The sequence below is a fragment of the Neovison vison genome, chromosome 1 (genome assembly GCF_020171115.1).
Source record: "Neovison vison isolate M4711 chromosome 1, ASM_NN_V1, whole genome shotgun sequence".
Classification (NCBI taxonomy): Eukaryota; Metazoa; Chordata; class Mammalia; order Carnivora; family Mustelidae; genus Neogale; species Neogale vison.
In genome coordinates this window covers 242954002-242977426 of record NC_058091.1, presented here as the reverse complement: position 1 = coordinate 242977426, position 23425 = coordinate 242954002, and the positions used below count along the sequence as shown (strand labels likewise).

Here is a 23425-nt window from a genome sequence, read left to right as displayed (position 1 = left end):
CACCCTGGCTGGGCACGCTGCCTGCCGTGTGGTGGGCACTTGTGGAAGGTCATTCGGGATGAATAGGTGACTGTTGATCCCTGGGTGGCTCTAACTCAGAGAGTGTGTCCTGTGGGTCTCCCCTGGCTTAGTTTCAAACACTGCTGTCTTCTGTGTGTAGGTGCCCACATTTCTGGGTAGGCTTCTACCTCCTGGGCTTACCACATTGTGTTCTCCTGTTTCAGGTACACAGGTGGTTTAAAAAAATAATATATATTTTTTTAAATTTATTTATTCATTTGACAGGCAGAGATCACAAGTAGGCAGAGAGGCAGGCAGAGAGAGAGGGGGAAGCAGGCTCCCTGCTGAGCAGAGAGCCCGATGCAGGGCTCGATCCCAGGACCCTGGGATCATGGCCCAAGCCGAAGGCAGAGGCTCTAACCCACTGAGCCACCCAGGCGCCCCAATTTTTTTTTAACATAACAATACACCTTTACTGCTCTCATCACTCAGGAAATTCAAGGGTTTTTTAGGAGCCCTATACCATGAGCCAGGATGGGGATCACATAAGCAGTTCTAATTAAGAGCCACAGTATCGTAATAAAGTAGGCCTAAAATCCTTCCATTTTTGTGATTCCATTAAAAAAAAAAGGACAACATAAGTTTACAGAAAACGTATAATCGAAAATGTTTACCTCTAACAAAGTTGCATGACTGATATATTTTTCTTTTAATCATTATTAAATTATTATTACCCTGAACTCTTTGGCAGTGCCCTGAGCCTCCCTCCCCCAGCACCCACAAGGAGGGTGCCCTGAGCCTCCCTGAGAGCGGTCCTCAGACCAACCCCACACACCACTCCTAACTGTGACCTCTGTGTCCTCAGGCATGAGCAGTGGGTCTCCTAGTCTGCTCAGGATAAGGAATCTTGTTATTACAGGAGTCCTTGATCCATTCAGTCCCTTCATAGTATTTGTAGCTTTCTTTTTTTCTGAGCAGCAAGGAGCAAATAAGCACCTGGAGACCAGATGGTGTTCTTTTTCTTCATATATATTTATTCCAAAATAAAATACAATTTTAAACAAGTTAATTACAACTGATTCTGATTTAGCATGGCTTTACTTGAGTTTTTAATGGCCCCAGATTAAAGGGGAGACTTTTTCATTCAATAAATAGCATAAATAATATTTCATCTTCAGACTCTGCCTATCGCCCTTTGTTTCTGAAGAGTTTCCTGGAGACTCCGCAGAAACGTCAGCGTGTTGCCTGTTGTGGTTTGGTTACATGGCTGTTCACAGGAAAAAAACTGTGGGGAGAAAAGTTAGCGAAGACAGAGTGACTAGAACAGTGTGGACCAGGAATCACCCTGCTTAGAGTACTGAGGTGGGGTAGGGGTGCGGTGGGGCGGGGTATGCAGGCAGCAGAGGGCAAATGCTTGGGAAGGTCTGGGGCTAGCATGTTGCATAGACAGTGCAGGTGGCTAACATTCTGCTTCTGTTCCTGGGGTGTCACACATACACACACACACACACACACTCCCATCAAATGGTCCTAAATCTCCTCATTAGAGGAAAACTCAGGATTATTTGAGTCTTAAGGTTTTATTTTCCTTTTTGGTTGTCCTTCCAAGGTCATGGCTAAGAGTAGGACTTGGGGTCAGATAGACCATACTTCCAATCTCAACTCTGCCCCTCATTAAGTATCTAGCCTTAGGCAAATTGGTTAAGCTCACTGAGCATCTATTTCTCTGTTTCCTCCTCCCATAAAGTGAGGGTGATAAATGATCATTGAAACAATTGTCATTGAAATGGTGTTGCAATGAAACAGTAAATATTAAGCATTTAGAACTCCAGTGCTGATGGTAAGTAGCTCAGTAAGTAGTTGAAGGAAGGGCTCCCAGCCTTCTGGGGACAGTTGTGGAGATGGTAAATCCCAAGGAGTTCCCACCCAACTTTCCCTCCAGGGACCAGGGCATATGCTGAAGAAGAGAAGGTGCCCTTGTGTAACTTAGCTAGCATCCTTGGAGACACAGCTCTGATCCTCCAGATTTCAGCTTCTTACTACAATCAGGACAGATGCTTTCACCATTCAAGAGAAGTGAATGGCAACATGGGTGTGAGTATTTTTTAAAACTAGAGGGAATAATGGACCATCCGGGGCAGATCTCACTTTACTTTTGTCAGTCTGGGTAAATTTCTTGGAGTTCTCTTACTGACCTTGAGCTACCAATTCCAAGTTCATCATCCCTTTTCCTTTTTCATTTCGACAGAGTTGTCATTGACCCTCACATAAACACGACTAAGCAGAGCATATCACAAATAAAAACAAAGTCACCTGGCACTTGTTTTTCTTTAGGTCTTGGACTGTTCTTTTTACTCGATTGAAAATCAGGGGGTATCTTGTTCCCACAGTGGAGTTGGTCATCTGGGACAGACCTTCTTGGAAGCACGTTGTGGTGCAGCTGTCCTGGTAAATAAAAAGAATTGATTCAAAGAAACCTTCCGAGGACTACTTTGACAAGAATCACAAAGAGAATGCCTTCAGATGCTATTTTAACTTAACCGATGTAACCTAAACTGGTATTGTATTTAGACCGGTCCCTTCCCAGTCTAGGAAATGATCAGTATTTCAAGGTGAGACTATTTTTCCTCAGTGACCCTCCTTGGAGATTTCCAGTTGGTTCCATCCAAGGAACACAAAGCCTATGGATGCTGGGAAACTAGTTCTAGTCTCCTTGGCCCCTGATGTTCCTCTGCTGTATGTCTTGTAATAGTAAGGTCCAAAGTAGAGAGAGAGGAAAAGCTTTCTCATACCAGTCTGTTGGGATGTGCCAAATGAATAGAGCTGGTGTTTCATGTGAACTAAAATCATGGACCATAAACTGAGGGTCTGGCCTGGACGATAGATGCATGGTCCATCCTCAGAAGGCACCCCACACTCATCTCATTGAAGGAATGCCCCCTGATGGGCTGTGATATCTGACCCCAGCTAAGATGAGAAGCTCAGATTCTCCCAGGGTTTGCTTCCTTCCTCACCTAAACCAGAGAGTTTCTGCCACTCTTCCTCTTTGCCTATGTGGGGAATAAATGACCCTCCGGAACCCTTTTTTTCACCTTCCCTCTGCCTTAGAAACACTAACCTCCTAGCATTCAAACTCTAAGAGCCACCCTACATCAGCCGAAAAGACAGATAGGAAGGGAGGGAAAGGGAGAGAAGGTCTAGCACCTGGATAGTTCATGCAAGAGGAAAGAAAAAGAGTTACTTTTACTTACTCATTTTGCAACTCTAGAGTTTTAGGGAATAAATCAGTAAGCAATATGATATAAGCTATATTCTGATATTCTCATTCTCAGCTCTGGTATGATTTATCTGTGCACATGGCCACTAATCTAAAAAGACATACAAGATTCCTTTTAAAGGATTGAAGAGTGTTCAAACTTCTGAAAGGACATAAAGCTGACTAGATACAATGTGATGTAGACAGTATAGAATTTCAGGAGGCTGCTTTTAAAAGCAAACACTGAGCCGTAACAATTATAATCGAGTAACATCTTCTTACTTAAAAGATCAAATAGAGCAATTCATTTTTACTTGAAACTTCTAAAGAATACAAGGTCGAGATTATGTTGTTTTACTATACTTACAGAAGGAATGGTCAGACACAAACAATCGGTCACCTGCAAAAGAAAAATTCCAGAGTGAGGATGCCCGATGCAAGCACGGCAGTAAGTTTGCAAAGTTCTTAAAAGAGCATTGACTCACATTGGCACGGCTGCAGTTGCATTTTGAAGCTGGATGTTCCTAAAGTAAGTAGAAGAACAAGAACCCAAAATGGGCAGTGAGTTTTTCATTCTTACGTTTCACCTAAGTTTTCAATAGCTGCCTTTCCGGCCGGCACCCCACTCTGCTGTTTACCTGCAGTTTGTCAATGAGGTGTGTGACATCCCTGATCCCCATGAAGGTCGGACAACTCTTGCTGGTCACGGAGCAGAGGAGCAGGGCAGAGGCAAGGACCACCACGGGCAGGAGCATCTTGACACGGAGGTGCAAGCTGGCTTGCAGATGCCTTGAGATGGAGTCGTATTTAAAGCTCCCCTGCAAACCTGGGAAAACCCTGACATCAAACTGATACCAGGTGCCCACTTTTTCTATGTAAGATTGGGTCACTTGACATTGAAAATATACATGTATACGTCGAACTGAGTCACTTGGCAAAGACTATGTGACATTGTGCTGGGAAATGTCATTCTCCAGAAAAGATGCTTTTCAAAAGTTGGGTACTGAGATGCTGAAGGAAAAGTTAAAGATCTTAAAACCATAATTTTTTTTCTAAGACAGATGCTCTAGTTGTGAGAGTTAGAATATTTTCCATGAACACCCAGGTCTGTATTTTCCCCTTTTTACTTTATTGGAAATGCTGATCCACTAGCCAGTCATGGGTGTTCTAATGAAGGGCCAGGAGGGGGCGGGAGAGTGAGAAATCATGCCTGTGAGCTGCTCTGTCAGGGTTTTGCAAGCTCACGCTGGTGAAACCACTGCAACCTTAACCTTACTGTACTTTATCCTCAAATCATAACAGTGTTTTTCACGCCTCGGGCCAGATTCTCTATCTCATACAAATGCATCTTTGGGCAAGTATTCCTTTAAATGGATGTCTGAAGGAGGAACTCTTCAACTGTACCAGCAAGAATGTAGCAACAATGTCTGTTAAAATTGGCCTGGAGGATTCCTTAGTGTCTTTAGGGAAATTATGTAACCCTGCACAGCATCCAGTCAACACTCAGTGCTTGAAATAGGATAACAGCTAGCATTTATTGAGCACTTACTATGTACTAGACACCATTTTAAGCACCTGATGGGAATTCAGCCATATATGACATATAGACACCAAATTAGGTGGATACTAATTTGTCATCCACATTTTTTATCTTTTATTTTTTTTAAATACTTATTTATTTATTTTAGAGAGAGAGAGAGAAAGGGGAGGCTCAGAGGGAGAGAGACTCTCCAGCAGGCTCCCTGCTGAGTGCAGAGCCTGAGATGGGGTTCAATCTCACTGCCCCAAGATCATGACCTGAGCCCATTTTTAATTTTTTAATAAATAATCTTGTATCTTAGCTTCCTGCCTCTTTGATGAAGCTGTTTTTTTCCACTATGAGCCAGAAAGTTGTCTCACTGTTGCTCTATGAGATAAGTACTATGATTATCCCCATTGTTTTATAGGTGGGAAAGCTGAGGAACAGAGATGTATATGTGTCTAGTTCAGCCTTGTATCCTCAGCCCCCAGGCAGGCACCTGTGGAAGTGTGGTCTATCACTAAATGCTTGTTGAATCAAAACATAAATGAGAAAAGCAGTTTTTGAAATAGTAAGAAACATACACAAAAACTATGATTTAATGAGGTTTCAAAGCTAGTTTCGGGGACAGGCATTTGGGGGTGTGTGGGCTTAACAAAGTGTGTCTTTCTCAGACTAGAGACTACAAAAGCAGGGATTCTTTTCCTTGAGCCACACTAGCAAGTGGGACACATCCATACGATTTAGTCACCAGCCCTGTAAGAATGTGTGGTAATATTGTTGTTCCTGTTCATGCCATCCCTTAGGAGTCGTGATGGACTATGGGGAAGGGAGGTCTCTTGGGAGCAAACAAGGGAAAAATCGGCTTTTTGCTAACTTCCCCCAAATCCTCCTGCAGCTCCACACTTGTCCTCTGCAGGCACTAAGGAGAAGTTACAGAGGCCTACCAGCCTATGGCAAACTCTTTGATTACAGAGTATTGATCTCTACAGAGTAGTGATCTCCTTTTCTTGCTGATAGAATCCTCACTAGTTTGGGGTGGCAATGGGCCTGACCAAACACTCACTTTTTTAGTCCCTCTACTGTGCTGCTGCAAGGGGCCACATGACATGTTCTGATCAATGCAATGCCTCTAGAATTCACTAGCTTTTCTGGTTAACAGGAGGCTAAAGTAGCTGAGACCTGCCCTTACCTAACCCTTATTGCAATTCAAGTGTGGATATGATAATAAGAGCTTCCAAGGCCATCTTATAACCATGCAGGAATGGACAAGAGAATTGTAACAATAGCAACATGAACACTTTACAGAAGTAGAAGTAATCATTTAAAAAACCGATAAAAATAAAATCATGAGAGCAACAATAGAAGGTAACAATGAGACTATAATAGTGCTAGTAAATTCCAGCTAGAAATCACTGCCTACAGAAGACCCTGCCTCTTGAAGCTTAGTAAAAATGGAAATCTCTTCTAAAAATGGAAATCAGCACGTGCCAGAGAAATGTCAAAGATATGCCAGCATCAGATCAAATGTTTCTTTTTCTAACATCATTGGAAGACGTAAAAGAGACTTGAAAAGGCAATCACCTTCCCATTGTGTAGATCAGTACTATTTAATGCCATGTATGTAAGGCATGGAAATCCTTTCTCATCGCCTCAGATGTGCCTTCCACACTGAGGAAAACACCATACTGCCCCCTTACTGGATAGATGGAGGCTAGATCCAGAAAGAAAACTGGGCTTGTCCAGTTACCAGCTTGGTAATAGGAGAGTGTAGTGGTTAACACCCGTGACCTTGCTATCAGACTGCCTGGGTTCCAATGTTACTTCTATCACTTGCTGGCCATAAGGATATGGGCGAGTTGCTTGGCCTCTCATCCTTCTATTTCCTGACTGTAAAGCAAGGACGTGGATGTGGATGATGGGAAGAGGAATGGGAGTGCAGCTTTCATGTAAGGCCTACCTCAGAAGAGTCTTGTAAAGATTCAAAGAAATGTTTCATCAGTAAACATCATCTATGATCTTCCCCTCCTGGGAAATGTTGAGCTAGGAGTTGGTGGCCTGAGGGTCTCTCTTCCCATTCCCCTTCCTGTTATTCAGTTCAGGGCTCTGTACAGAAGGGAGGGCAGGGGAAGCTCTGGAATCATGGGCTGCCATCTTCTCTGAAGTGCTGGATACCCATCATCTTCTGCAATGGGCTGTACAGTGAGCTTCCTGGTCCCATGAGCAAAAGGTCTTCTCTTGGTATAGCCTGGTACCTACCATCAGAGTTATCTCAAGTAGGTCCTGGTTTATGTGAAGAACCCTACATATTGAAGTCAGGAGAAAAGTGGGTGAACTAACATTCCATTCTCTCTGGGTCAAATACTGGCCTGACAAACTGGCCTTGGGTCATCTACCCTTGTATCTACCCCCAAGTACTGTTGCAGGGAAATGTCATCACTGGACACTGGTGCTCCTTGGGCTGGTTACCTAGCCTTTCCACATATCCATGTACCACCAACACTCACCCACACCGGAATCTGGGGCAGATTACTCAGCCCCACCTCATAGAAGGATAGGGGTATCAATTTGGTATGCTTCCTCAAGAAGGAACCACATTTCCTCTTGGAAATGTGATCTCGTCTGGTCCAGACTATGCTCATATTCTGCTCTTCCCCTTAGCTCCCACCTGATAGTCATATTGGTTGCTTTCTATTTCCAGCCTCCAGGCCTTTGTTCTTGCTAAGCTTTGCCTGGAATGTTCTTCCTCAGCTCTTCCATGTATGGCTTGTTCTCATCCCTCAGGCTTCAGCTCAAGTCCACATCCTTCATGTGGCCCTCCATGACCACAGCAGTCATTGCAATCTGCACAATCGTGTCTTGTATCTATTCCTCCAAGTGGGATTAAGTTCCATGAGAAGGGTATGATGCTAGACTCTGATTCATTACTGTATTCTCAGGGCATGGTCTATTCTAAGTACTCAGGAATTTCTGGTTAAGTGAATGACTATGAATAACGTTAATTTTGTAAAACTGTATTTAATGTATATTATTTATGAAATGACCAAGACATGTTCCCAGTGAATCATTAACAAAGAACAGATATAACATTCATGAAATTTGAGCAAGGGAAGCATTTGAAGAGTGAGTAAGCAATCAACAAAATACAGCCTCCTGCAGGGCAGTCCCTTCAGAACTTTGGAGAGCTTTTCAATTTCTTCTCCCTTCCAGTTCTCATAGCCACTACATGAAGAAGGCATGTCAGGTGTGGGAACTCTGACTCCATAGAGGAAGAAACGGGGTGGGGGGGCAGAGAAAGAAAGTTAAGTGACTATTCCTTTTAGCTCTTTTCTATCCTCCCAACCACTCAGTTATAAAAATGAAAAGAATTAAGAATATTTAAATAGCAACTCTGCAGTTTAAAACACCATTACAACAGCAGATGTTTATCTAGCGAAGTCTACAGCTTTTGAGGTTTAGCTTTTAGGATTTATTGTGATACCAGAATGTTAGTAAGCAAATGATCTACAGAGGAAATACACCAAGCTCAGAAATTAATTACTCACCTGTTTTAAATATCAAGAAGATTGGAGAGTGGGATGCTTACCAAGATGTAGTGTAGATAATGTATTTTACAATAAATGAGAAAAGAAAATACTCAACCAATTATTTTGTTTCAAAGATAAAGTTTGACATTTTTGTGATTAAACACCCATGTGTCATGGATTATTGCTCTAGGAATAAAACAACATGGTTATTTGTTCTAGGAAGCCCCAGCATGAAATGACACACACAAAAAGACACAGAATTTCTAAGTAAAACCAATTCTGCCTTTTCTTTTAAATAGCCAAGAGATAGCTAGTTATGAGAATCCTCAAGCACTAATTTCTTAATCAAATAGTAACTTCTAAGTCATTGTTTCCCAACCAACTGTGACGGGCAAACCCCACTGGATGCTGTTATCCCTGAAGGGGATTCTCCCCCAGGGAGGGTGATTTCTAGGTGGTGCTCTGGACCTCTCCCCTCACATTGCTCCAAAGCACATTCTGGGTCCCGTGGACTCGGGGCCCACTGCTCCGAGTTTAGCTTCCAAGCAATTTCCAGAGCTCCAAGATCTCTTTTTGGCTTCTGCTCCTTCTCACCATCAGTGAATAATAATCTAGGCCATCCTTGTAAATGCACTCTTTACATTTTCCCATTGACACAGCCCATTATTAGCAGAAACCTGCCCCTGTGTTTCTTTTTTTTCTTTTTTTTTTTTTAAGATTTTATTTATTTATTTGACAGAGAGAAATCACAAGTAGACGGAGAGGCAGGCAGAGAGAGAGAGAGAGGGAAGCAGGCTCCCTGCTGAGCAGAGAGCCTGATGCGGGACTCGATCCCAGGACCCTGAGATCATGACCTGAGCCGAAGGCAGCGGCTTAACCCACTGAGCCACCCAGGCGCCCTACCCCTCTGTTTCTTAGAGAATGTGGGACCCACCTTCCCCTTGCAGCAGACAATTTCTTGGTGTACATCTAATTAAAAAGGGATGAGAACTTCTGTATTGGGTTACATTGAGGAAGGCACTAGAATTTGCTGAACCCTTACTATGTGCAAGGTAATATATGAAACACTTTATATATATATTATGTCCCTTGGCCTTCTGCACAGTCTCTATTAGCCCCACTTCATAGATGCTGAAGCTCAGATAGGCTAAGAGGGTTGCCTTAAACACACGGCTAATGACTTGAACTGGGTTTTTCTGATCCCAAAGCCTGTGATCTCGTCTGCTATGTCATTTATCAACCTCTGTTTCTGCTGACCCAACTTTATAGACTATATTTCAAGTCCATTGAATGCAATCCATATATCAAAGTATGGCTTTGGGCCTGAAGGTAGACTGTAGATACAGCTGTATTGGTTGGAGCATCTCAGCTCCCATATGCACAAGACCAGTTCGGCTCAGGTCATGATCTCAGGGTCCTGGGATCGAGGCCCACATTGGGATCTCTGCTCAGCAGGGAGCCTGCTTCCTCCTCTCTCTCTGCCTGCTTGTGATCTCTCTCTGTCAAATAAATAAATAAAATCTTGAAAAAAAAAGATAATCCAGAAACATTATGCTCACAGTAGTGGAGGACGTATAAAAGGAGTAAGACCAATTCTCAGTGTCATCTCCAGCCTCTGTTTGCATCATTTCTGCCAACATCTCAGTGCCAAAGCAAGCTATGGAGCCGATCAGTGAGCAAAGCAGGTCACCTTGCCCATGGTGAGCACACACTGAACAATTACATGGAAAAGAATTTGGCTATGGGGAGGACTGAGGAATTACAGCCAAATGATGCAATCTAACACAATGGATTTCTTAATGTTTATATCTTTATCTTATATACCCATCAACTACTGAACCCTCCTATTAGTTGGAATGATTTTCCGTTGATTCTCTTTGTTTTTTTTTTTCCTTAGGTGGATGTTTTCACTGAAAATAATGATCCTCTTTAAACTTTTTTTGTAAACATCCAGATAGTAAATATTTTGAACTTTGTAGACTATGTGGTCTCTGTTTGCAGCTATTGAACTCTTTGGTTGTAACAGGAAAGTAGCTATAGACATAATGTAAATCAGTGTGTACGGTTGTGTCCCAATAAATCTTTATTTAAAAGAAAAATAGGCAAAAAACAAACCAAAACCAGACCAAAACAAAACAGGCAGCCAGCCCAAGTTGGCTGATCCCCGATGCTGTAATCAATTCCTTTAGAATGCTGTCTTTTTTCCTTTTTTCCCCCTCCTCCCTTTCTTCCAACTGTCCTTCCTTCCCTCCCTTTTTTTCTTTGTACAAGCATTGCTGACATTTTCTTCATTTTACTGGGCATACTTTCAATATTTTTCATTTAAGTATCATGTTTGCTATTGATTTCATATTAGGGAATAGTTTTGCATTTCTAGTTGCTATTGATTTCATGTTAGGGAATAGTTTTGCATTTCTAGTTTTGCATATTAGAAATGATAGCTGAATTTTATCAAATATCTTTTCAGTTCCTGTCAGGATCATGAATTTTATCTGTTCGGTAATTCATGTGATGAATTATTTTAATAGATTATCAAATGTTGAGCCATCCTTACATTCCTGGAATAAATTCTATTTGGTCTTACTCTATCACCATTAAAAAAAAAAAAAGGCTGCATTCAATTTGCTATTCCTTTCTTTTGGATTTTTATCTTCAGTGCTCACTGGGAGGTCTTTTTAGACTCGGTCACTCAACCAAACATAGGGCCAACTAAGCATTCAGACTCATAAGACCATCTTAGGTTACACTCCATATGTGTTTCCTCAGAAGAGTAGATGAAGCACAGTTTGCCAGGATGACAGCACGAGGTGTTCCTCTCAGCGGGAGTGGTCCATACAGTCATCCAGGAGCTATTCCTTTACGTTTCTAGATGAGATGGCTCAGTTGTGACGCAAACTCCCATTTGAAGGAGATGGGCATGATCCTGGCTTAAAACCCTTGTGTCCCAATTGTTGTCAATATCTCTTGGGAGAGCTCCATAGTTGTAGCTTCTAAGGCCCCTGAACTTGGGAGCCCGAGGCTGTGGTGTCCCCTTGAGGAATTTATAGTTCATTTAGACTCCTCCCCATCTAGATACATTTTGCCAATCAGGCCTAGTTGACGTTTTACCTTCATTTGGTTTTCAGGAACAAAGCTAAAAAAATTTAATGGTAAGGCCAAATTCTCTTTTAGAAGTATCTGGTTAACACATTACCGACTTCATCTACATTTGCAAGTGAGTTCATTCTTAGTTATCCTTTTTTAAGGGTCTTGGACAGGGTTACTCTATCCTTCTAATGTGAATTAGGAGTTTTCCATCTTTTTCTGCACTTTGGAAGAGCATAAATAGTATGAGAATATTTTTTTGTGCCATTATTCCTCTGTGAAGAGCAAGGGATTTTTCTTGCTCATCTCCACAAACCCAGTAACAAAGCAGAGCTTGGGGCACAGAAATTAGAACAGCACCTGGAATATTTCCTGGCCTTTCTGTGGTGCCCAGAAAGGAGTCCATATGGCATTGTTCTGGGTACTCATCATAACTTAAAGGGAAACTTTCACAATCTTCAAAGTTCTTGATGTACTGCAGATGAAGGAGGAAGATGTCTTTAAATTTCTTGCAGCAGAAACCCACTTAGGTGGCACCAACCTTGACTTACAAATGGAATAGTACATTTGCAAAAGGAAGTGATGGCATCTATGTCATAAATCTGAAAAGAACTGGGGAGAAGTTTCTGCTGGCAGCTTGTGCCATGGTTGCCACTGAAAACCTGACTGATGTCAGTGTCCTAGCACCTCCAGGAATGCTGACTGGCGGGCTGTCCTGAAGTTTGTTGCTGCCCCTGGAGCCACTCCTGTTGCTGGCCACTTTGCTTCCAGAACCTTCCCTCACCAGACCCAGGAGCCATGACTTCTGCTGTTTACTGGCCCCACGGTTGACCTCCAGCCCCTCATGGAGGCCTCTTAGTTAATCTGCCTATCATCACTCTGTGTAACACAGAATGTCCTCTGTGTTTTGTGGACACTGCCATTCCCTGCAGCAATAGGGGAGCTCTCTCTGAGTCTGAGGGGAAGGATGACGGCCCCGGGAAGTTCTGCGCATGTGCAGCACCATTTCCCATGAGCGGGGCGAGAGGCCATGCCTAACCTCTAGTTCTGGGAGATTGTTGAGAGGGACGAGCTTTGCGGCTGCTGAAAGGGGTTGATCTGGGAGGAACCCCACGGTGCCTGGACTGCTCCAGCTACCAAATTTACTGGTACTCACTCCGATGTGGCAGACTTGTCTGAGGGAGTGGGCGCCCTCATGCTTATTCAGCCCATCCCAGCAGAAGACTGCCTCCCTCCATCGCTACTGAGGACTGGACCGCAGCTGATGGGTAGGAACAATCACCTAATGGTCTTAAGCTGTTTTTCCAGACTCTCTTTTTTTAAAATTTTATTTATGTATTTATTTGAGAGATAACGAAAGTGAGCGAGGGCACGCTCCAGAGCACACACACACATGCACATGCTGGTATGCACCTGAGTGTGGGGGAGGGGGTAGGGAAAGGGGGAAAGAATCCTAAGCAGGCTCCAAGCTCAGGGCAGCGCCCTGCACAGGGCTCAATTTCACCACCCTGAGAACATGCCTTGAACAGAAACCAAGAGTCATATGAACAACCAGTTTAGCCACCCAGGCATCCCTGTTTTTCCAGACTCTTAAGCAGAATATGGAAATAAGCTTGATGGAAAATAATGTTTCTTAAAAAAAATTTTTTTTTTTTTTGCTAAATGAATTAAGTTTTGATAAACCTGTCTGGAAAACCTGGATCTGATGGCCTTTGGGCATTATTTTTTTTGGAATTTTCTGGTTTTTCTCTTTTTAGTGCTCTTTTAGGTTTTCTACTTCTTAATTTTTTGTGTGCATTTTCCTAGACAATGATCCCAGATTTATGCTAACAAAGTGGTGAGATTGTGCATTTTACCCATGTTTTCTCTTGGGAAAAAACCTTGTAAGAAATTTATATATTCGATTCTTTTCAGATATTCAGGTTATGCTTTTATTTATCAATTCTGTGCATGATTTTTCTTAGCTTTCCAAATTAGCATTTTACATACTTGCATTCCTCCTTACTGGATTTGGATTTATTTTGTTGTTCCTCTTCTAGCTCCTTGAGTCATATGTTTGCTTCATTTTTTAAACAAACAGTAGTTTCACTTACTGAGTACACTGTATGGCAAGCAGAGTGCTACACGCTTTATTTGCATTATCCCACTGAATCCTCATAACACTGCATAAGGCTTCATAAGAAGTCTTTATAGCTTAGTGGTGATGAGTGCAGATTTGGGCTAGATGGTTACTGCCACTTGTAACTCTGTGATCTTGTGCAAGTGACTTACAGCTGTACAATGGATTAATCATATCATCTACATTATAGGGCTCTTGTGGAGGATAAATTAGCACTTAAATTCCCTAGAACAGTGTCTGGCACATAATTAGCATCATGGAAGTAACTGATATTATTTAAAGACAAGGCATTGAAGATTTGAAAAATTAACTAACTTTCCCAGAATTACACAGCTCTTAGCAGATTATGACCCACCTTCTTGGGAGCACAGCCTGGGCAGTATCCTGTGGTTTTTGGTGTTGGGTTGGCTCATTTGCATTAATTTCTTAAGAATCTGTAATTTCAATTTTTAATTACATCTTTGATGAAATTCCTATTTCTTTTTCCTCTGTAGGAAACCTTTTTGGAAACCTTTTCCCTTCTGCCTGCATGATCTACATCCTCATGCAGACTGAGAAATTTTACCAGAATTTGAATAGTTGTGGCTATTATGCTTTTTATTCCTGACCAGCACGTAGCCCATTTGATCTTAAGATCATAGTCTTTCTCCAGTAAAAGTCTTTCTTTTAGTTCACTGATCTCCAGTTCTCTTTTTTCTCCTTCTGTAATTCCTATTACACAGATTGAAATTCATAGGCTTATTTCTCATGCCTTTAGTTTTTTCCCTTAAGTTCCTTACCATTGTCTTTACTTCTGATTTTTAAGGGCACTTCTGGATTGTGTCTTTTAATTGCCAATTCATTTATCTGCGAACCCAGTCTGTTGCTTAAAAGCCTCTATTGAGGATGGGTTCCCCCCATTAATGAATGTTTTAATATTTTTAAATTTTAATTTGCATCCCCCCAAATAAGTAACAAGCTCATGTAGCCCACTTTGTACCGTTTTTTATAAAAATGAGGAAGGTGATACATACAAATCACAAAGACACATAAAATGGCCTTATATTTTCCACTAACATTAATTAAAAATCCCACTGAAACTTTCACTTCCACTGAAGTTTTTCTCCCTGGATTCAGCCATCTAGCTCCTCTTCCTCCAAAATCTGACAATACTTCCAAAAGCAGCCTACTCTCTCCCACATTTTACCAGTGTCTTCCTGTCTTCTTTTTTGATCTTTAATAAAGTTTTTCTATTAGAACACATTTCCAAGACAATCATGTATGTAGTACAGAAAGTTCTCATATATCTCACATCTAGTTTCTTCTATTGTTAACAACTTACATTTGTTACATAATTACCACATATTTGTTACAATTACTGCACCGATATTGACATGTTATTTCTAACTAAAGTCCTTACCTTATTCAGATTTCCTTCATTTTTACTTAATGTCCTTTTCTGTTCCAGCATCCCATCCAGAACACATTACATTTGGCCATTTTATCTCCTTAGGCTCCTCCAAGGTACGACAGTTTCTCAAGATCTTATTTTTGATGACCTTGACTATTTTGAGGAGTGCTGGTTAGGTTAGGTATTATAGAATGTCCCTCGGTTGGGATTTGCTTGCTGTTTCTCTCATGATTAGGGAGGAAGACCACAGAAATGATTTATTTTCATCACATCATTTAAGAATACAAACACTAACATGACTTATCCCTGTTGATATTGGCCTTGATGGTCTGGCAGAGATGGTGTTTGTCAGATTTCTCCACAGTAGATTTCTCTTTCCCCCTCTTTCCATGCTGTAGTCTTTGAAAGTAGACTTAGAAAGTCACCATAGACAGCCCACACATAAAGAGTGGGGAGTTAGGTTTCACTTCCTTGTGGGCTGAGTATCTACATAAATTATTTGGGATTAGTCTGCATGGCACCTTTGTCTTCCTGTTTATTTATTTATTCAATTATTTATATCAGTGTGGACTCGGGTATTTATTTTACATTTCAGGTTGCAATCCATTACAGCTTTATATTTTGTGGCTCATATTGTTGTAGCTTTGACCATTGGGAGCTGTTTCTTTTGTCTCCTGTGTCCCTTTTGACCCTGTGATTGTCGCGTTTATGTTTTTGTTTTGTAAGCACATTACTTTCTGGCACTACAAGGTGTTCCAGGTTCATGTTGTCTATTTTCTGGGGCAGTCCAGAGACAGCTGTTTCTCCAAAGAATGCCGATTCCTTTTACTGGAGAATGGCATTAGAAAGCAAGACGGAAGCTAGCTGTGCTTACTGCTGCTGGGATTCCATTTTTCTTTTCAGTTTTGCAGTTATAATTTTTATCTTCAAGAACTGTTATGCTTCTTTGCCGTAATAGCCTGCTCTCATTTTATCAATGCAATGGAAGAATAAGAATTATTAAAAAAAAATACAGAGGAAACATGGGAGAGAGGAGAAGCTCTCCTCCCCGCCCCTCAGGGTTATTCACTCTGAATGTTCTGTTTAAAAGGCTGAGTGTTTTTATATATCCGGTAATTTTTGCTCTGCTGATACATAGGAACAGTTGTTCAGAAAGATAATCTGAACTGAGATGGGTCCCAACAGAACCCATGTAAACCAGTGCAATTTCTTTCCGTCCTTAACAAAAATAGAAGACAAATTTAGATGTATGCTTTTTCTTTAGCAGCTGAGAGGTTGAGTGGTGGTTCAGAACAGGGATAGTGCGGTCAGCAGTGCGGACAGCTTCTGGGGTGGAATTTCACCTTATCTCAAGAGCCAGGCCTCCTTCTTGTCTTGGAGGTTGGACATCAGCCAGCTTGGAGGTTGGAGAGCCACTCTCTGCTCTCCATCTCAGAGGAGACAGGGCTCTGTGCAGCAGCACTGTAGGATCACATTGGGATCCACTTCCTTTGCACCCCCTCAGACTGGTTAACTATCAAGTTGGCCTTAAATGCAAGCTCTTGGCTTCTGTCTCCACTTCTACTTCTCTATCCTGCTCCCTTCGATGGAATTATTCAAAATGACTCTCTTTTCAGTTCTTGACTCAGTCTTTCTCCCCAAAGTCATGGCAAGCTCTGTTCCCCCTCCATGACTAGTGACAGGTTCTAGAAACCCAGCCCAAGTTGGAGGCCAGGCTTCTCACCGCCTATCCACAAACCTACTCTGTTCTGTAGACCTCCACAGTCATTCAACTGGTGAGAGACAGAGTCAGGACTCAACCCATTCTCTTTGCATTATCATTCTGCTCAGAGGCTGACCATTTAAGGAACTAGTTCATTCAAACTCTGCACTTGAACACTGTATTCACAGTTTATTATTTCCATACTCTAGATTATCCAGTTTGATGAAATAGATAAAGTGGAACAGAGAAAATGAATAAGATTCCTACTATGGTCACAGTCACAACTGAAAGTGAAGGTCAGGATAGGGATGGCGGCACCAGAAATTCAGAACAATGGTGGGTAGATGCAGAAGGACATCAGTGTCATACCCACCCCAACGCTTTATTTCAAAGCTCCTTTTGGTGGAAAAGGAGGCTTTACCTCTTGTTATACTTCTGCTGTCTCCAGAGCACCTGGGACACCAAGCACAGCACCCAGCAGAGGCCCTGCCCACAAAACCATGTGCTTTGGTGTCTGTTTGAAAGGAGGAGAGACAAGTGTGTTTTCCAAGTTGATTTCAGAACAAGATAAACAAAACAAAGAAAGAAGCATTGTTCTGCTTCTCATGATACTTCATGAGAAGCAGACTAAAAGATCCTGTGGAGTACCTCTAAAAATTCTCAGTAATAGTGGGGATCTCCAATCACCAGTGTTCATTAATTCAGTCATCCCGATGGGGTTTCAGTTTGGCTCAAAGAGCACAGCGTTGTCTGAATAGAGCATCATTGTAATTAAAAACAGTGACACGGTTTTATGAAATTTTGTTACCACTGGCCTTTTTAGATAAGGCATTTTTAAAATTATTATTATTATTAATTTCAGCTTGTCTTCAGTATCCTTCTAAGGAAGAGTTGAAGGTGTGTCAGGGTCAGGGTCAGGATCAGAGTACGGGTTAGGAGCCGTCATAGTCTGGACCTCCTGGGAACATTTGATTCCACTGAGTGCTCCCTTCCTCTGGAAAATTGCTCCTCTCATGGCCTCAGTGACACCACATATTCTTGACTTTCTTCCTATCTCATACACTTTCTCTCTGTAACCTTTGATGGCTCTTTCCCTCCATTTCAGCCTCTCCTTCCTGGGCTTCCCTAGTACTCAGTGCTGGGCGCTCAGCTCTCTTTTATCATGACATAGATGTCTCCTTCCTTCCTGGCTTTACTCCATCCACATGCTGATGAGTCTCCAATTATGTCTCCTTCACTGACAGCTTCACTGGGCTACAAACTACAAACTTGCATTACAAAGTGTAATAGATTTAAACACGTCCAGATGTTGTTTCCCATGAAGAATCATATCACCACTTCTCACACTCCGTTAGCCATCAGGGTTTAGCACTGAGACCAGAAGGAATTTTTGTATCTTTCAATATATTAGGATTAGGTGTATACATAGAAGATTGCCACCTGACTTTGCTGGCTGGGCTGTGAAGCTTGCTGCCCCAGGCCAGGGGAGGAAGGGACCAAGAGGAATGAAAACTGGAAGGCTATTTCTTCTGGTATTAAGGGATTATAGGGAAAAGAAGGTAGGGCAGACGAGACAGAAGGAGACACAAGGGTGCTGGTCTTTCCTCCCTGAACTCCCACTTAGGCAGAGGGAGGAGAATGCTGAGTGTCCTTGCCCGTTTTACTTTGGAAGCTCTGAATGGAGAGCATCACCTAGCTGGCCTTTCTGCCAACCTTGGTGTTGGGGAGCAGATGGTGGATGAACATATCTGAGTAACATCAGTGGTATGGCATGGTCAGGTAGAGGTGAGCTGGGTGGTGGCTCCCTAAGCTATCCCCAGTCCCCACATGGTGAGGATAGAACTCAGAAATTCCCATGTGTTGGCAATGCGTCCATGGATCCTAGCTGGATAGGGAGCTAGTAAACACCAACAGGGCCAGGGTGGGTGTTTGGGTCAGGAATTGGGTGGAGAATATGGCAGACACCCAGATAGGTGTACAGGGCCAGCTGGCATGAGACTGAGTCAGCCAGGGAGTCTCTGAGCCCCCACCAAGCTCTCACCAAGCCACGCTGGCTGCCAGCGTCAGCAGTGAATGCCAGCAGGGCAAGCAGGGACCGGGCCCATGTGAGTAAGATGTATTGCTCTAGAGCCCACAGCAGGTAGGGAATGCCAGAAGATACAAAGACTCCTTCCAAGCACAGCTGGGGGGCCACCAGGGTCTCCCATCACCTTGAGGGGGAGAAGTGTTCAGGGATGGAAATCTGAGAGTTTGAACCTATTTAAAATCTTCTGTTGGATGAAGAATACCCATCTGGGCTAACTCTAGTTCCCTCCCTCTGCCTGGCTCCAGTCCCCAGTGGGTCAAGCATCATGAGGAAGACCTGAGAAGAGGCAATAATTTCTTTATATTTCTGAAATCAGAGATTCCCTCAGCTCCTACATCTGATTGTTCAACATCTAGCATGTATCTTAGACTGAATCTAGCTCAAAATTAATTCTTGCCCTCTCTCCTAAAAAGAACCATGGTCCACTCCCAGTTTTCCCTACCCCAGTCAGTGATAGCACTGTACCCCATGGGTTTAAGGTTCACTGTTGTTTTCTCTGTTCCCCATCCTCCCATCTAACCCATCAGTAAGCCCTGCCAGCTCTACCCCCACATATGTCCTAGGCCCACTTCTCTCTTTCTCCACTATCATTTTATCCTTGCAATGATTACTCTGATACCTTCCCTGCTGTTCTCCTTCGTGCCCAACTGGTGCCTTGTATATGACAGAAAAAGATACCCTCTGTACAGGTGAACGTAGCCCCAGGCTGGACATAAGGCTTGGTGCATGGCACAAAAGCTAGATTTCAACCCCCCACTCACCCTCTCTGCCTGGCATCATGGTGTGAGATCCAGGCTAGAAATGAGCCAGTAACCCTCTTCATTCCTGTGCTCCTCCTGATGATCATTTATCCACCTGCACCCAGAGTGATCTTTTTAAAACATAAATAGGGTATCTCCTCCCAGCTTGAAGACCCTCAGTAGCTTCCCCAAACCCTTAGACAAAGTGTTAGCTTCCCACCATGCCTGTGATGTCCTGCATGGTGGGAGCCCAGCTTCCATCTCCAGCCTTGTCACACTTGCACGCAGCCACTTGTTTTCCCTCAGTGCAATGCCAGTCCATCCTTTGGGCTCTTGCTGTTCTCAGACTGGGAAATGCAGGCTGCCTTCTTTCCTTCTTCCAGTTTTGGGTTCAACTGGCATCTCCCCAGTAAGAATTTTCCCCCATGACCCCATTCATATTGCCATCACCCCATATCCTCGATGATATTATCTGTGTTGCTTTCTTGAACCTCTAAATCTCCTTTTTCAGGTGTTCATTCACTTGTTGCTTGTCTCTCCATGCTCACACCAGAATCAAAGTTCCCAAAACAGGGACCATTTCTGTATGGTACGACTCTGCTTTCAGAGTCTTGAACAGTGAATGGCACATATTTGTTGAATAAACCCTTGAATTAAAGAATCAGTGGTGAAGATTGCATGTGGTGCTATTGTAGGCATCTCATAAAAGGACTTCATAGTGCTCACCAGCAAAGCTAAGATTTTAGTATTTCTCCAAGAGACAGAATAATGGCTCTATGGACGTCCTCATGGAACAGTAAACACCAGAAGCCTGTGAACAGTTTGCTGGACAGCAAATCGTGCCCTCACATTGTAAGTTTCTCAATAATAAATGACACCAGAAGTTGATGTCACCACCATCAGTGAATCGTAACAAAACCCATACTTAATTTTTATAGATCTTTCAAAAGTTCAAAAATAATTGCTATAATATACGCTGCTTAGAAAACAAAACTACTGATGGAAAGATCAATAAAACCCACTTATAAGTGAGATGAGACCTTCTAGATTACCATGTAAGTCAGGCTGAAGATTTCTTACCTAAAGAAAACCTAATTTTAATAAATAATTCATACAACATGTTCTGTTTTGCTAATTCAGTTAGGGTGATAGTGAAATATCTTCCCCTTTCATTTTTATGGTATTTAAATTTCAGCTGAGGACAGCATGATATAAAAGATGCCTCTTAGCTTCGTGATTACGATGCTGTGGAATCTTTGGCCTTCCATTACCCAATTTGAAGTGGGGAAAGATCAAGTTTTAAAGTGGTGGAGTCTCTTAACAAGGCCATGGGAAACATATACATTCTTTTGATGATCATCTTATTTTCTGACTCTGAAACTTTTTTTTTTTTTTTACCATTTTTCTATATCCTGTTCGTGGTTGAAAAATTCTGATCACAAAGAATGATATAACACCCACTAAACAATAATTCAAATAAAATAATCTTAACATCTATTCATCATCAAGTGTTCAAATTTCCTAAAACGTTATTCATCATGTTACTAAATCCAGGAACTGGCCACTTTTCACACAGTTTACTCTCCTGTGTAGCCCTTGTAAACGAGGATTACTGAGCATGACTAAACCCTGTTGTAACCAGTTCACAGAACTGCTGCAATCAGGGTGTGTATCAAGGGTCACCACTGTTAGTTACCTCCTCATATCCCAGGCTACCAAGACAGGTTCATGATCTGTGGCTCCAGCTTGAGGTTTTTTCTGTTCAATTTAGAAAAAGCAGTGGTTGCATGGTAGACTGGGTTTCACAGACATATTGTAAGACCGCTACAAGATAAGATATGATGTAAGCTCTGCTCAACAAGAGAAAACAACAGTTAATTTTTACTTGAAACGCACTCTCCTTTTCTTCACCTGTCCTCTTTCTCTTCTTTCTTGCCTTCCTTCCTTCCTTCTCTCCTTCCAGTACCTACTGAATTTCACCTATGCATGAAGCCCACTGTGAGGTCACTACACATGAACACATTGATGGAAGACCCTATTGCTATGCCTAGAGCAAAGCAAATTGTTCTGGCGTGGGGGGGGCAGTAGAGATAGAATTGAGTACATGAATTCTACCTTTGATCCTGACATCACTGAATCCTTTATTTGGACTTAGCCTAGACACAAGTCAATTAATCTAAGCTCTCTTCTTGTGTCATGAAGTCCTTAATAAATGATTCTCCAGCTTTTGTTTAGATGAATGGATAGATTTTGCCATGATGCAGTATGGCATGAATAAAGACCTGTACTATCACTCAGAAAATGCTGAATAATTCACAAGAGAGTATTATAAAGCACAGTGTAATAGGAAATGCATTGGAATAGAAACTCTCAGACCTGATTTCAAGTCCAAATTTTGTCCCCAGTGTGCTATGTGACCTTGAGTCAGTCACTCCCTTCATGTGAACCTAACCTTCCTCATTTGAAAAATTAGAGGATTCTTTTAATCAAAAGTGACAGAAACCCAGCCAAAACCAGCTCAGGCAAAAAAGAGAATTTTTGGACTCAAGCATCTTCAGGCATGGCTGGATGCAGGTATAGGACAGTGTAAAAGGAATACCGTCTTTCTCTCAGCTCTGTTTATCTCTTTGTTGGCCTCACTTCCCCTCTAATAGATGGTCTTCTGCCAAGGGCCCAAAGGAAGGATTCACTGTAACTTCAGGCTTGCATCACCCTAGCTTAGTAGCTCTAGAGAAAATAAATTTTAAAGATTTTTTTAAATTTATTTGACAGAGATCACAAGTAGGCAGAGAGGCAGGCAGAGAGAGAGAGGAGGAAGCAGGCTTCCTGCTGAGCAGAGAGCCCCGTGTGGGGCTTGATCCCAGGACCCTGAGACCATGACCTGAGCCAAAAGCAGAGGCTTTAACCCACTGAGCCACCCAGGCACCCCTAGAAAATAAATTTTATTTCCCAAGATTCGTATACCAGTCTGAGGGAAGAACTTAGGTTGGGTCTGCTTTGGTTCTCTCTCTATACTTTGGACCTATTTGGATTGGTAGGGAAGAAGGTACCATCACTGGCCAAGTATGGATCATGTTTCTCTCACTGAAATCAGGTTAGGGGAAGGATCTTCTTGGTTCCTGCCCTCGTTTCATCTTCTGGCCAAAGAAAGGAACTAGAGAGTCTTAGGATAGCACAAGTGTGTTCTTAGCCTTTCTAGAAAATCTGTTTCTCCAAATCTTTGCTAGATTAGGAGATACTGTGCCAAAGAGGCATTTTACCTTTAAAGCAAAACTATTGTCCACTTGCTTTGCTCATCCATCTGCCTTGTCCTAGAAGATGACAGTAAGTTTGAATACTTAATAGGAGGATTTCTAAGTCCCAAAGAGATGAAGTGCTTGCCCAAAGTGAAATGGTTACCTTATGACAAAGACTGGGCTGAAACTCCCATCTACCTTCTCCCATCCAGTGTCCTCTTCATACCACCAGGGTTTTCTTTGGTCAATCAGATAAAGTCTGTGGCCATGGGGCTAATGTAGTTTAGAGTCAGATGACAGGTTTGTTCCTTCTTAGTCCCACTTGAAAACTTTTCATTATACAATCTATATTCCTAGAACATGGGCATTTTTGGAGCATCCTGGTCAACAGGCTCAGTCAAATATTAGTGTTTCAGACTCAGGGGATATGCAGAAATGATGAAGTTCTAGAACCTAGGTGAGGTTCGGTGGGCTGAGGTCCGGAGCCGATGACCAAGAAAGAATTTTTGAGACATCTTTGGTGCAAAATGGTGGTTTATTAAAGCATGGGGACAGGACCCGTGGGCAGGCAGAGATGCAGCCGCCCCCGGTTGGGAGGGATGGCAGGTTTTGTACCCTGCAGTTGGGGGAAGGTGAGGGGAAGGGAGGTTTCAATGGAGTTTTCATATGCTAAAGAGGGCCTACAAGGTGCCAGGATGTCAGAGGCCTACCGGAGGCCTTGCCCTTGCGGCTTGATCAATGTGGTCTTTAGACCAGCTATTAACAT

The 23425-nt window shown here is 42.5% G+C and overlaps 2 protein-coding genes across 3 annotated transcripts in view; one reads left to right on the top strand and one right to left on the bottom strand.

Annotated features, from left to right (window-relative positions):
- Positions 1-1174: 1174 nt before the first annotated feature.
- Positions 1175-4011, bottom strand: IL9 (interleukin 9). Its single transcript, XM_044227083.1, has 5 exons — positions 3895-4011; positions 3742-3780; positions 3624-3656; positions 2314-2445; positions 1175-1285 (listed from the first exon to the last, which is right to left on the bottom strand). Exons 1-5 carry the CDS (start codon positions 4009-4011, stop codon positions 1175-1177), a joined length of 432 nt encoding a protein of 143 aa, XP_044083018.1.
- Positions 4012-4032: 21 nt separating this feature from the next.
- LOC122891419 (F-box/LRR-repeat protein 21) overlaps positions 4033-23425 on the top strand; it is a 59453-nt gene continuing 40060 nt past the window's right edge. For both annotated transcript variants that reach the window (XM_044227060.1, XM_044227051.1), the window contains exon 1: positions 4033-4114. The gene's annotated coding sequence lies outside the window, so the exon portion shown is untranslated. The remainder of the gene's footprint in view (positions 4115-23425) is intronic.